At 41.1% G+C, this 15244-nt stretch overlaps 1 protein-coding gene across 4 annotated transcripts in view; it reads right to left on the reverse strand.

The window, feature by feature from the left end:
- Positions 1–1634: 1634 nt before the first annotated feature.
- LOC127659379 (protocadherin-19-like) overlaps positions 1635–15244 on the reverse strand; it is an 83449-nt gene continuing 69839 nt past the window's right edge. For all 4 annotated transcript variants that reach the window (XM_052149163.1, XM_052149161.1, XM_052149162.1 and 1 more), the window contains exon 5: positions 1635–2996. In XM_052149163.1, the coding sequence (XP_052005123.1) occupies positions 2437–2996 (560 nt within the window). In that variant the 3' untranslated portion in view covers positions 1635–2436. The remainder of the gene's footprint in view (positions 2997–15244) is intronic.

A 15244-nucleotide genomic window follows, 5' to 3' on the forward strand; every position in this document is an offset into this window, starting at 1 on the left:
TAAGAATGGATAATTGCAGTATGCTGAACTCTGATTGTGCTCACTACTTTCCAACAATGCTTTTTCTCTCTTTTTCTCTCCAGTCGAGGTGAATCTATTCCATTATGAGCCATTGGATGGCAAATTAAAAAAGAGTGTGATGGAAACATGCAATACTGATGAATTTAGACAAGGAGACAAAGTGGAGAACATTTAATAGTTTAATAATAAGCTGCAGTATACATTCAGTGATAATTCCGTTTTTCATGTTTCCAGAACCTGTTTGGTGAGACCAGCCAAAAAATTCAGCAACTAGATCTATCTATATCTTTATTCACACATTGCTGTTGTTTGACACATTGTAAAATGAGTATTGCAAAGAAACCGATAATCCTCTGATGCGGTGCTGATTATGCAATATCTCTTAAGAGTCTCCATCCATTGCTATGGCAATTCCACAAAATCTGTTTTGTCATGTTTGCTGAAAAACAAACCTGATTGGTTGTGCTTGGTGCAGCGTTTTTAAATCAGTTTGAAAACAATGATGTAAAGAGGGCTGTATTTGATGATAGATAACAAAGAATCTGTATCTTTAACTGGAGGGCTTGCTTTACCTGTAACTTATATCCATTTAGCAGATGCTAGCGTGAGTGCTTCTCAAACATATTACTTCAGAAATTAGTGGAAGTGCCTCAACTGACAGGAAATTATAGTGTTACTCTTGCCCTTACTTGAGTATTAAGATTAAACAACAACCTGTTATCTTGAAAGTTTATGTTGTCGCAGTGCCCACCCCCCTTTTTTGGGGGGCGGGGGGTTCTTTTGCTATCTCACTCAAAGCTCATTGCATTGACACACTACTCTTGGTGTTTTTGTTTTTTTGTAATTATTTTTTGTCTTTTTGTCTTTTTGCCCACACAGAAACTTGATGGCACAATAACTGACCAATAAGAAACTCTTTTACAACAAGGTAGACTGCAATCAACAGTTGCCAGGGGTAACACAGTGAACAAAAATTCAAGATAAATTGAAAATTAATTAAAAAAGTAATAAAAAGTGCAGGGGGGGGGGGGGGGTTGTGGAGCCAGTTAATTTCAAGTATAACTTACCAATAAAATAACTACACAGCATTAAATATTCTCATTATACATTTTAAATTATTTATAAAATATATTTTGGCATAGGTTTTTTTTTCCTTTTTTGTGTTTGTGTACAAACGCTACTGTAGCTTTAGTTCAACACCAATGTTTATTTTTTCAGTTTTTACTTTCTCAACAAAACATTAAAGGGATTGTCACATAACAACATATTATTCAAAATGATAGTAGTAAACCCTAAACAGAGATTCACATAGCAAGACGTAAGTGACGACCCCTTCTATCCTAGCCCCATAGTCAAAAACCAAAAAAGTACAAGACCAGTGCACAAAGTTCTAGTAAACTGCGCTCCACTGGCTACAATCAGGAAAGGGCACAGGAGATTTTAAAAGCAACAAGTCCCATGTTTTGTTCTTTTATTGAGATATATATATATATATATATATATATATATATATATATGTATGTGTATATATATATAGAGAGAGAGAGAGAGAGAGAGAGAGAGAGAGAGAGAGAGAGAGAGAGAGAGAGAGAGAGAGAGATTTTATATGTGGCTTGAAGTCTTGGGGATCAGTCTCTCTCCCTATTCCAGTTTTTCAGTGAGCTTGAGCTGATAGCACAATGTCATTTAGCTCCATCTGTGATAGAAAATAAGCACTGTAATGAGCTCATGGTTTTCTGACATTGAAATGTCTTGAGGGATACAGAGAAGGCTCGTCTTATCAGACCAGTGAGAAGCCACTGAAATGAAATGAGATCTGCAGGAGAATTCTTGTGCGCTCTCCCGTAATCAGACAACGTTGCGAGAGTGCAGTTGGACAGCACGTCAGACGGCAAGAGTCCTGCTAATGTAAGTCACTATCTGTAGCATCTGAGAGACCCACATTCTCTTCAGGAACAGTGAGCGGTTTGGCAGCTGAAACAAAAACTGCTTACCAAAGAAGGCATTATAAGAAAGAAGTCTCTTTAAAGTCTACAAGGCATGACTTTACTCAGGTGTCACCAGCGGTGCACTGGAAGGTCTTTCTCCTAAGGGTAAGATGCGAGGACGGGGCTGATCTTGTCACGCAGCACACAGTAACCAGCCTGTCCACTGCAGACAGAAAATTGCGACAAATATGCAAGCATTGCTGTTACTAACAAGCCACAATGACAGTCTGAGCTCACATACACATTTTCAGCTTAGTTTGTTCGTCTCTGGTTTACTTCATACTCTTGAGAATATGTTGTGCTGCAAATATGTCTTCCTTCCCCGGCTCATTCAGCTTGACACTTTCAAAAGCACACAAATACACATATACACATGGCAACACACACTCAGAATAGTGTATGCTCTCTGTGTATACATGGGAGCCAGTTAAAGCACGATGTCCTTTAGGCGTTTACTGCCGGGGGACTCCTTCTCATGGCCGTCCTGCAGGAGCGTGTTGATCTCCCGCATTGCCGGCTCACTGTCCTTTCCCTCCGGCTGCCGCAGCATGCTGTGGTTGGCTATGCGCTCTGCATCACGACACTTCAGCGTGTTGTAGGTGGAGGGTGGCTTGGACTGGGGGCTCTTCAGGTGCACAGGGGAGGTGACGGGGCTGACAGCCTCTCGACCGTTTCCAGCCTCGCGGATGGCACCGTTGGTTTTTGGGCTGCAGATGGCTGGCTCTGCCGTTTGCCGCCTGATCCTCTGTTCGCCCCGCTCTTCATCTGGCCCATCTTTGCCAAAGGTGGCAAAAGTCCTTTTGGTGGTGCCACAGTCCTCATAATGAGGTACATCTATGGTGGTGGCCTCAATGGACAGAGCAATAACATTGCGGCCGTGTTCGGGAGACTTCGCTCTGGCCGGCTTTGGCATGCGAGGCATCCAGCAGCGATCCGAGTGGCCCAGGATACGACACTCATCTTGGCAGTGAAACCCCTCAGACTGATCTGCAGAGAGAGACAGAAAGAGTTAGTTTTGTTGCCTAAACTGTGCAGTTCCCACATCTTCTGCTTATTTGTGCTCTCTTTTATGGATTTCATAATTTGGGAGCTTTCATCTTTCTAGCACATGTCATAGCTAGAATAGGCATAGCCAAACTTCTCCCCTCCATTTTTAGCGCAAGCTTTTGCCTGGCACTACTACTTCAACACGTTTCTACACTAGAACTTTTGAGGGTCTTCAATTAAAGGTGCATTGTTAAATCAAATGTGGATTCCAATCATTTGAGTAATTGTTTCACTCTGTTGCCAGGCTTGATGAAAAGAGTGTTTAGACAGTGCAATCAGAGTTTTCAGCATGAGGGACACTGGGAAATTAGCCCATTGTTATATGCTGAACATTGTGCTCTGTCTCTGTCATCTATCTGGCAGTTATAAATATGTAATAATGTTTTAAAGCTGTTGTGCTGTTAAATAAAGAAAAAGATATTGTGTGAGCCAGTATTACTACAGATCTATTCTTTGTTGTTACGGAGGGAAGGGCTTTCAAGCTGCTTTTTGTATCATTATAACAACAAAAAAGCTGGGCTTTCATTCCCTCAAATTGAGGAGCTTGAACTCTTTTCTCATACCTTTTATTTAAAAGAGATGCATATATAAAAATCAAGGCAGCTCTCTTTTTATAAGCAGTCAGCCAAAAACAGCTTTTCATGCAGAGTCCTTTGACTCTATGCATATTTCATTATTGGCCATCTGGGTGGACAGCACGACAAGGGCACTCTACCTGCTTAAATGTTTACTAATATACACAAATGGCATTTGCATATCAAAATCCCTTCCCAAAAGCTTTTCCAATGTGTCTTCTGATTGCTGTATACACACTCACTGCTCACATTTAATAAATACGAGCATAATGTTTCAAATACGCTGATTCAGTGGTAATTTTTTTGTTCTCTTTTTTTGGCTACTCCTACACAAACATACCATATTTGGAACACAAGGGGACAATTGTTACTCTTGATTGTCACCAATAGGCCTAATTTGTCGTAGGACAGGTTCACACCCCTACCAACAAAAATAGTAAGAGTAGCTGTCACACAGATGTTTGCTGACACAATTTGTAGCTTCCCTATTGGTAAATCAGCACAAGGGTCGAGACCCTGCAACACACTTTTAGTCCACAGTGACTAGGGATTTTGGGAAGGATTCGCACATGTAGATCTGGCACTCCAAGCTTGACGGATCATCCAATTAAAATCACTAATGATCTGCTCTTCCTAGATTCTGAGGGACAATGCAGCTTTGGGCCCTGAATCAATATTTAAAGATTTAAGCATTGCATTCCAAGGATTCGCTGCCAAAGCTGTTGCCCTTAAAATGGGATTTGATGAGATTGACGGATTACTGACTGAAGGGGGCACTTCTGATCTCCTGTGCATATGAGAGCTCCCGATTGATGTCATAAAAATATGTTTGCCTATGTGTATCTTGATGCATTATGGGAGAGATTTGACCTAAATATAGATGCCAATATACACACCCAGACGGGCACAAACACGATTGCTCACACTGAAACTCACAGCCGAACAGCAGGGAGAATAGATAAATTAAATTGAAAAAGTAAAAAATAAATTGGAAAGTAAAGCTCTGAATCAACTATGGTATCTCAAGTGGCTCAAATTTAGCTCGTAATTAACAACCCCTGTGAACACACACATGCAAGTCCACATCTTGAAAGGGCTTTTCATCACCAAAAGTCAATGTTATCACCATAGCAACAAGGGTGAGTCTCACCATTATCCACATACACAGCGACAGACGACCGAGGACAACCACATCTGCCACACACAATTTGCCAACCCAGAATTCCTTCTTTCATAAGAATCTGCTTTTTTACAGAAGCATGGATTTATCTGCATCCTGTGAATCAATATGGGGCACTTTAACAAGATTCAAGTCATTCTCACCTCTTGAATACTCAAGGCATAAAAAAGCTAATTTCGCTCTCTTATGACAAAAGGGACAAGCACATATGTTGAACGTTGTTGTCTTTTTTAGCTTCATTCCTTTAGAGGATCTCCCGGGGAGAGATTCTCTTGTAAATTACATAGCTCTGAAAGCAAAATACCATTTACAGCTCTCTCGCATCCTGTTGCTGCTAAATCCACAAAACTCACAGATGTCTCTCTCAAAGGTCTGTACTAACCACATAACAAACTGCAGTAAGACATGACAGCATGTCGATCCCTGACAGAACAAGAATATTATTCCTATCATTTTTCCTTAGAGAGATAGACAAATATAATGCCAACAAATGAATCAATTAAAGCTTCAATGCAGCTGATCTTTTAGTCAAGCACAAGAGAGCAGTGAAAGGCAGACAGCCATCCTACAGAGAAAGTCTATTGAAAGTCATCAGGAAAATACGTTTGCCAATCAGTTCCGCGAACAGACTTAAAAATACAGTCCAGAGCACTACGTCAGTGGGAACATTTCCTATCTTGGCTTCTAATTATGGTCTTGGCACTGGCAAAAGGCAGAAGCTTGCTATGTTAGTTGAAATAGTAATAATAGTAAAGTACATAGTTAAAAGAATGTCATGGGGATGAAAGCATTACTGACAAATGGGAAACACTGAGTTTTAATTTCATGCTGAGGGAATAAAAGAATACATAATGCATTTGGGAGCCCTTTAAATATGGGCACCCTGATCAGCATACTGCAGGGCCATAGAATAATAAATAGTTCCACTTGTAAGGCAAAGGCTGAATTCTCGTATCAGAAATCCACCACCACTCTCTTTTTGCAGCAGAATCACATCGATATACTTCAACAGGAGCAAATAATGCACACAATCAGATCTGTCCCCTCATGAGCCAAAACTATACCATAAAACTGAGGTTACTGTGGCTGCTGTGACTGATAGCGCAGCTAAAAGGCGACACTATGCTCCCTCCTTTTCCTTAACTATACAAAAAGGGGTTTTAATTCATTAAAATAATTGTCTATGTAAACATGGCTAAATGAGCTAAATTTGTGGGTGGACTACATCCCAAAACAAAAGCAATGGCTTTAAAAAGAAATCTTAACATCTTATGTGTAACTGCCAGACTTTCAACTTGTTTGGCAGCTATTATGCTGCTTCTTGGAAAACACACTTTCTTTTCTCTCCAAACATGGGTATAGGTGCTGGGGCTCTGCAGTGTTGATGTAATCCAGTAAGAGGGCCGAGGAAATGTCGCTAATGTACCCGTTTAGACAGGCTTGGGCTGGGAGAAGAATGAGGGAGAGTGGGCTTACTCACACACACTCTGAAACACACAGCGACTAGAGATGTATTTGCAACCACGGGGCCTTGCAGACTTGACACTATTCAGTCACTTTGGATTTACGGGCTAAGGAAAAAAGTCATTTCTTTTGAGGAACAAGGTAAAATGAGCACCACATTTCTAATAAATCAAACAGTCCTGAGCTATACGATGATGTATTGGTTTAAAGATTAACCATATTAAACAACAGTTTGATGTGATACAGTTTTGGGCATAACGACTGTATAAATCATATCCACACATTCTGCCTAAAACGGCTTTAGTAATTTTTCTTCCTTTTGTCTCATTCAATTGTTGTTCTGTGTACCCGACTATTGAAACAATACAGCTACATCCAGATCCTGAGAGAAATAATATCTTAGAGTGAGAGGGCAGACATCAGTTATGGTGTTTACCTTATTTCTTTCTTCTCACTGCAGGTGAGGAGGCCACTGGCATTGTATGAGAGAAAATAGGTGCCACATTAAACCTGTTGTGACCTCTTTAAGACTAACCCTCTGCATTCACTCTTTTGAGTTAGGCCTTTTCACTGCAGGGTCTGGGCTGGATTTAGCTGCATACTAGCAAATCTGGAGCACAACAACTGACAGTCCAGCAGTTGTTTGTAAATTGCTCTCCATGTTCAATTGGCTATATGAGAGACTGAGCAAGTCTGCATTTGAATAAATGTCATGCAGGCATTGTTCATTTTATTCACATTGCTCGTTGTAGGTGCAGGGAGTACTCGGGAGGTCCAGGGTAGATCTGCTGTGCTTTCATCCAGGCTTGAGGTCACATTGGGAACCTCGTCTCCACTCTAACACTATTGATTGCTGCCATGCATAGGCTAGGACAAGCCAGGCAGACGCTGGGGCTTCCCACAAGGGAGAGCCCAAGTGCTGCTGTCATCCCAGCCAGACAATTCAGTCTGTGCACCATAAATCAGCCGCAAGCCCTCAGGCCTGTGGGACCACAAGATGGAGTGTGATGGTCTTGTTTTTACAAACAGTGGAGGAGGATGCGTCACTGAGCCACGAAGATGGCACTCAGTGCTGAGACTTTGCCATCTAGAGCTGCTCTCCAACAATCTCACTCCATCTGCTCCACTTTTTCTTTCTTTCCCTGTTCCACGCCATCTCAAAATGTCATGTTTCCTTCTTTCCCTTGTACATCTGTTTCGCTCTCTTCCCCCTAATTTCTGTGGATCCTTCAGGAAAGTGACCTTGACATCTTCCATCTTCCTTCGCTCTGTGCTCAGGTATTAATTATTAAGGATATTATACTCCCTGCTTAGCCTTGTAAAGGACTGTAACGTGGATGGCATATCAAGAGTTCCCTGTGCCTGCTTCCATTTCTTAACATTAGTACCAGTCAATTTATCAGGAAGTAAATCAGGGTCTGGTCTGTCCTGCTCTGGTAAGTGTGTCTGACAGCCAGTCTCCTCAGTGAATCCATTCTGCACTACTTTAGCCTCAAACACACACTGACAGCTTAACTTATATCTGTGGTTTACCACTGCACCATTCCTTCAACCGCTGCCATCTGTGTACCACAGCTCAAAATATGTATCCCCTCCTCTCTCCTCTCGCCCCATGAGACCCTCCATGGCAGATCCTAGTTAAAGGATGAATTTCTAAACTGATGCTGACAAACAATACGGTAGCCTAATGTTGGTTCAAACAGTATCTGCTTAATAGCTGTGTAACTGCACAAGGAAAAAAAGGCATTTGTTGTTCTATATTATGAATCACTTTGAGCCTCTTTATGTAAGAGAAGAGGGGGTGGGAGCTAGCAAATGAAATGAGCTCAACTTGTTCCATGGATCACACAGGTGGAATCTTGATCATTTTACTTTATCGTCAGGGACCGTTTAAAAAAGTAATTTGCCATTGATATCCATTGCCATTTTACACTCAATTCAGACATCTATTCAGACAACTGAATCTTAAAGCTGAAAGCACTTGGCATGTAGCAACTGGGAGTCATTTCAAGGCATCAAGAATAACTCAGTAATTATTGTTACAGATTTTCCGATTTGATTCTGACCAAGCCATGATTTGATTCAATTAAATTCTGTGTTTACATTTATCATTTGTACTTTTTACAAGTATTTACAATGTCATGTGGATTGTGTGGATCTCATTTTGGACACACAGAACACGGAACAGGTCAAACCAAACTCTACTAGTAAACTCTAATACCAAGCCACTATACAACCCAATCACTGGTGAGTGAAATCTGAACATTTACCAGCCAGTGGCAAATTACAGACTAATTCAAGTGTGGAATTTGGTAGCATACGGATTTAAAAATCAATATCAAGATTCAAATGAAGATCACGATTCATCTGAAAATCTATATTTTTACCCAGTCCTTACATATGAAATTAATATAAAATGGTTGATCATGAATGGTGATGTAGGCTTTTCACAGTGATCAGCATACTAATACACTGTGCACAGGCCCATAGCAACTGGCTTTCTGCTCCAGGTTTTAAACAAGGCCAAAGAGCTCCATGCTTCACAGCCACTATGAGGAGTTAAACTGGACCAAAGGGTTAGACTCCATTGAGTAGTGCCACAGAATGACATCTTCTCCCTGTTGTTGTTAAACCGCACCCTTATAGCTTTTCTTTGGTCAGTGTCATGGACTGAGAAGTGGATAGCATGCTAGCACAGGCATTTTATGTCTCTGCACCCTTTATGGGTTGGGAAATTACAGATTCCTTCATTAGATTTTGACAAGGACAGAGGAAGCTATTGTAGTGGTCCTCGACCTTCAAATATCCTTGATCATGGCAGACTCCAAATTAACTCATAGATTTGGCAGCCATCAAGGGATGCATGCTTATGTGGCTGCCCATTTGAGCGCAATCACAAGGGCCGGCTTTTCTTTTCCAAAAGGATTGGTTTGTGGAGGACATCTTTAAATACTCTGTAACAAATGCTGCATTCTGTGTTTAAACTTGACCGAGCAATGTAGCTAATTTACTCAGAAACCCTTGAGTCTGAGAAGAGCAACCAAAAAGACAGTAAATTACATCTGTGAGGGGACGAGCTGGGCTTGGGGGGGTCCACAAACTCGCTGGCTGCATAGAATTAAATGATCTGTGAGAAGCACATTGCCGAAGTTAGTGAGCCCCTCTGAAATCTGCAGGCCATGCTTCTTTACTTGAAGCAAGCCTGTGAGATATTGTTCTATTAGGGCATTATTTGCTATTCATAAAGCATCCAGCCAAGAGAATGTAACTGGCTTCAGGGCAGGTTTGGCAAAAATAGATTTGTGGGTGGATGAGTGTACAGTTTTTCTTCTGTTAACTTTTCCTTTCTTGATCTCCCTTCTTTTACTCTAATTTATATTTCAGTCAATTTCAATCAATTATTGATCGCATATGATTTGCGCTGATTAAAATAAAAAGACTAATTCATTACATTTTAAATCAGAGAACTATGTAAATTTTGAACTTCATTCTTCTGTACGTATTTAAGTAATCATCAAAAGCTAAGGTACCATTTCCATCTGGGATTAAGCTGTGTTTCGGGTGACCCGATCACATGTGGTCAGCCCTAAATACAGGTCTAAGCGGGATCTAAAACGGTTTGTGATTAGATCACAGACACCACATACGAATGTGGTCAAAATGCATGTGTCCACATCGCATTTGAGGTGTAAACAGTAATCTGTCCTGAATGTGTCCTGGCCGTTAAAACGAGTTTAAAATTTGCCATTTAAAAGTGGCTTTAAAAGGAAAAACTATCCGATCGTAAAATTTAAAAAAGCGGATACAAACACAATCATAAGAGCTCCATAGATCTTCTTTGGTGTGTCTGATATTAACACTGATGACAAGCAAGAACCCCTGAAGCTCCTTTAATACAGATAATCCACTAAAATAATTTATAATTCTGCTTGACATGTTGCATTTGTGCTTAGATTAAATTTCAACTGCAACTGGGAGAAAGTGTTTTTTGCACTTTCTTTGTCTTTTCTGACTTTGTGCTTTAATATCATGCAGTAGCACACTAATACAGTGATTAATTATATCGTCATGAAACAGAGACCCTCCCCTGTAAATCCAAACAAAAGTGGTCACAGGAGAGGTATTTTAATGAACAGGTGTAAACAGCGTTGTCTCGTCTGAACACATTGCCGAACGGATCACCCGAGACTCATCGAAATAGCAGGTGGAAACGGGCCTATATTGGCACTTTTCCACTGCACATTACAGTTCGACTCGCTTCAACTCTACTCACTTTACGTTTATGAGCTTGCATTTCCACTGCAGTTTAGTGCCATCTCAACGTGGGTGGGATTATAGGCTGATCGTCATAGTTGTGCCGCCTCTACTGCTGTGACATTATATTAAACATGACACAAACTGACCAAAACAATAACACAACCACTAGCTGTTAGCTACTAGCTCATTGTGCTGCATAAAGCAGTTGTTGCATGGTGATTTTAGACAAGTGTAACAGTTAAATTGGCCTGGTTGTTTTAGAAGCAAGCATCCCGTAGCTGGTCAACTAAAAGCTGGTTAACATAACAAAACATACCATCGCTCTGCACCTCGTTTATTGACCACGGCGTTTTTTTGCCCATAGCCATTTCTTTTTTCACAATTCGAAAGTCGCTTGAACAAATTATACTGTTATTGCTGTTGCTAACTTTAAAACTTGCAGGTTGATGTTGCGTGTCGGAAATCCAGTAATGCTGGTAGTGACGATTCTCCCTGACCAATCAGTGATCTGCAGGATTGTGACATCACATTTAGTATAGGCTTGGCTAGCTTGGAACCTGAGAGATGGTTTTAAAAAAAGTATCAGTATCAGTACTATCCACAGTGGAAAGCCGAGTTGAGTCGAGTTGTACCGTGCAGTGGAAAAGCCCCATATAATTAATGGATTGGTCATAGCAAAAGTGGCAAGTTAACACACAAAAGGAGGGTCATCTTAAGTCCCTTTATATCCTCTCCCATGGCTGGTATGGCTTCATCTTCCTGCTATTGTGCCATTTAAATGTTTAGAGTCTTGTTTTATTCAGTGGGAATAAAGTAGATACCCTGTTCCTGTCAGACCTAGACTGACAAAAATGCACCTGGACACAATGCAACCTGAGAGCCTAAAATCAATGTGTCTTCCCTTCAACAGCTGGGCCCAAATACGTCAGTTGAATACTATTATCTCCAGACTGCCATTCCCAGGGAGATGTTTGCGAGCGGCCTGCTTCCATGGACTCTGTTACATAATTAATGCAATGTGCCTTCTCATTCAGGCTTGTTCAATGCATCATCCTTGGCTATGAGTTTTAAAATTTGTTTTACCCATTCTCTGTATCCCTCACTTTCTTGGACAATATCTGACAGATTGTTTATTTAGTCTTTTATTAATTTATTTTTGTTGTTGTATGTATATAGAAAGTGACTTAATTAAGGACGATACCTGCTAAGTGATACCTGCTATGGAGGATCTGCATCTCTTTAAATCATCATCAATTCCCAGCCCTTCTGTTGCCACCCGAGTCTAGGCACACAAATGGAGAGGGTGGCCAAGAGGAGGGGTATGACAATGCAGCCCTGCTGGATCACCGATGCTTTATAAACATCATCATCATTGCTCTCATATTCTGAAACCCAAGTCCAGGTGCAATATAGCCATGTTGGCTCTTAGACAATACCTGTCTGGCCCCTTTAACAGGGGCACCATGCCTCTTTTTGTTTTCACATACATATGGACACTTAAAGTGTCCCTTTTTATATGTATTTAAAATAAAAGCCTCTCTAAGGTGTGTGCAAAAAAAAAAGATGCCCAAAAAGACATCAGACTTCAGCTGCCACACAGCAATACTGACCATCCATTGCACTGTGTAATACTGAGTCAAATAGACAGGCTTTTGTAGAGGGAGAGGCACTGCAGCTGAAATAGCAACAGCCTTTGCTTTGACTCACAGCCAAAACAATGGTGAGGGGACATACAGTATGTGACTGCTTGTCTATATGCTGCAAAACTTACCTTAAAGCATGAGTCACACACTGAGCAGAGACAGCATTGGGGCGTATTCCTCAGCATGGAATGCTATAAAAACCCTGACGTCACAATATTTTTAAACACAGTCCCCTGAGTAATAGGTTGGAGGAAAACAGACAATGTTAGACAACGCAGACTCCAGTTGAGTCAAATGATGTCAGTGGGTCATTGGCGACAGGAGGCACCCTGTTGTGCCAGAGGGGTGGGTGGGATTGCGCAAGGCATAATATGGGAAATGTTGCTGTAGCTGAAGATAATTAAATTTCAACCAAGGCCCACTCTTGGCCGCATACAGGGCTGTGACATTAAATGTCCTTATCTGCTGTATTACAGGAGTGTAAGACAGAGTACAGAAAAAGTGGCTGGTCTTAAGGAGCCCAACTGACCATTCCCAATCACTTCTTTTGCTCTACCACATTCCCATTCCAACTGTGGCAGTGCTTGTCTGCAAGGGTGGGCCTGTTAGATTTGACAAACTATTTATCACAATGGGGTTGTGGTCTTGATTTAGGGTCAGGAGCAAAGTCCACCGGAGGAGCTTCACATGCTTTTAAGAAGACGGGCTAATGATCTTATGAAGGCCTGTAGATAGAATTAGACATCAATTGTTAATGATAAATCATATGACAGTTTAGGTTTGTATGGAGACTTATTAAGATGTATTAGATTTTTGCTGTTACTGTGAGAGAAATATTGAGACAGCAAAAGGTTCTTTTTATTGTTGGCATGGAAAGACAAAAGGGTCTAAGCCGCCGCTGCACTGTTTGCCCCAGTTGATTTTGTTGATCTCCAATCTTGCAGTACAGCAGCCCATTCCAACCTAGTCTTTAATGGATTGTGCACAAGAGCAGGAAAGCATCATTAAAAAACCCATTCTGAGGTCTCCCTGTCTGCCATTAAATTTAACAGCCTCAGAAGAAAAAAGGTTGCTTAAACTTTGGGGAGAGTGGACTGCTTTGCGGGAATGGAAGGAGAGTATTTGCACATAAATGTTTTCAGGGAGGGGGTCTGGATCGTAAGGCTGACTTTATAAAGCACATACGCCTTTGGGCAAAGTGGGGAGAGCCTGAATGTAACTGATCTCACTCTCTGGTCCCTGTCTTTAGTCTTTCATCAGTGGCTGATAATCTGGCCTGGCTGCAGTCATTTATGTCAAGGAGGGAGGATAGTTTTGCAAAAGAACTGAATTTTAACCCAGTTAGATCATCTGAAGGAAAGTGGCAGAGGATGCAGTGAGGACAAAAGGAAAAAGGGTTGAGAAGATAAAGGCCTGCCTGTGAACTCGGTCAGTCATTCCCTACAGTGCAGTCATAAACCGTTTGATGGTACGTCTTAGGGTATGCATTTTTGCTGTCAAAGGTCTTCATCCTGATAATTTTATGTTTACATCAGGACAAATGACTATAGATCAGAGTGGCAGGGTTTAAACCTTTTCTTAATGGATGTAATTATCTGAAACAAGCAGGCAGCATCATTTTATAGTTTCACTGTGTAAAATTATTCTCGTTGAGTCATAATACGGGACAGATAAATGTAATGACATGCTAGTTGAGAGTTGTATGAAGAAAATATAGCAGGAAAGAGAGTAGAGCTTTAAAAAAATATTGTTTATTTTTCAGAAAGATGCACTCAGATGCACACTGTGTTAATATAAAAGGGGGTTAAAAGAGAAATTTGAGCTGCCGCAGTGACAGAGCAAACAGCTCTCACTCTGATTTTCTTTTTCTCCTCTGTTTTTTTCTCTCACTTCTCTCATCCCCCTTTCTACCCAGCTGCAGTAATAAATGTCTCTTTGTATTCTGGACAGGAAACTGCTGGGTACAAGGTACTTGTCAGAAGACAGCTGATTTTTTTTTCCTTTACCATTGCAGAGTGTGCGTAATCTTCCCTTAAATGAGCGACCCCTGACAGTCAAAGGAAAAAAATGCAATATACAATTGTTATTTTCCTAAGAAAATAACGTGCTACAGATTATTGTGAGTGTTTATGTAAGCATGTGTGTGTTTGAGAGTGCTCTCCTTAAATGTGTACACACTTTTAATGAGTGCGTATTTCAGTGGACACGCATGTGGTTTTCTCTGTTAGCAGGGACAAAAATCTGTAATGTTGAGTTTTAGTAAGCAGAGCTAAGCTATTCTAACTGGAATTAATGGAGTTGAGTGAGGCTTACTGCAGGCCGCATGCCAGACGGATCTATTAAACAGCCTGCCCACTGATAGAGGCTCACTTTTTGGCAGCACTAGCCACACATTCCAATCCAAATCAAAAGGAGGGGCTATGAGGATGAGGGTCTGGTTCAGCTCAGCATTGGTGCTGATGATATTTTGCTGATTTGGAAACATTTTCTCATCCTTGGCATGTTATCTTCCCTATCATAAGGTAAAAACTCTGAAGCACTTGGAATATATATTTAAGTTCCATGAGTACATAAAGGGGATATTAAAAACTCCTTTTAAAGGGTGTCTAGAGGATCTGCCTGTGTGCCAGCTGAGGAACCCAAATGGTGCCTTGAGAATCTTTTAATTTTCACAGTAATACCCTGCCCAGGTAGAAGAATCTGGGACGGAATGCAGGAAATGCTTACTGTGAGAACTGGGCTCCTCAGCATCAGTTTTACAGAGAGCCCATTACACATGGAGGAGGTCCAAGAGTCTTCTACTGGGACAAAATTTGTCTCACCTCCCTATTAGTTAAGTTCCAGTTAGAGCAAAGCCTGGAATGTGGTTAGCTTCGCTTTACCTCTGTGCCCTAGCGGCTGCTTTGCCCGTGAGATTTTGTTTTTGTTTTCCTGTGGATTTTGTGCATATGAGAATAAGTAACCAGTTGGTCTGGATAAGGGCCATGTGTCAGGAAGAGCTAGGATGGTATATAGCAGATGGATATGAGGATTGAAGGTGGGTGGGCAAGAATTCCAGCGTAGTTAATG

Source organism: Xyrauchen texanus, chromosome 19 (assembly GCF_025860055.1).
Source record: "Xyrauchen texanus isolate HMW12.3.18 chromosome 19, RBS_HiC_50CHRs, whole genome shotgun sequence".
Classification (NCBI taxonomy): Eukaryota; Metazoa; Chordata; class Actinopteri; order Cypriniformes; family Catostomidae; genus Xyrauchen; species Xyrauchen texanus.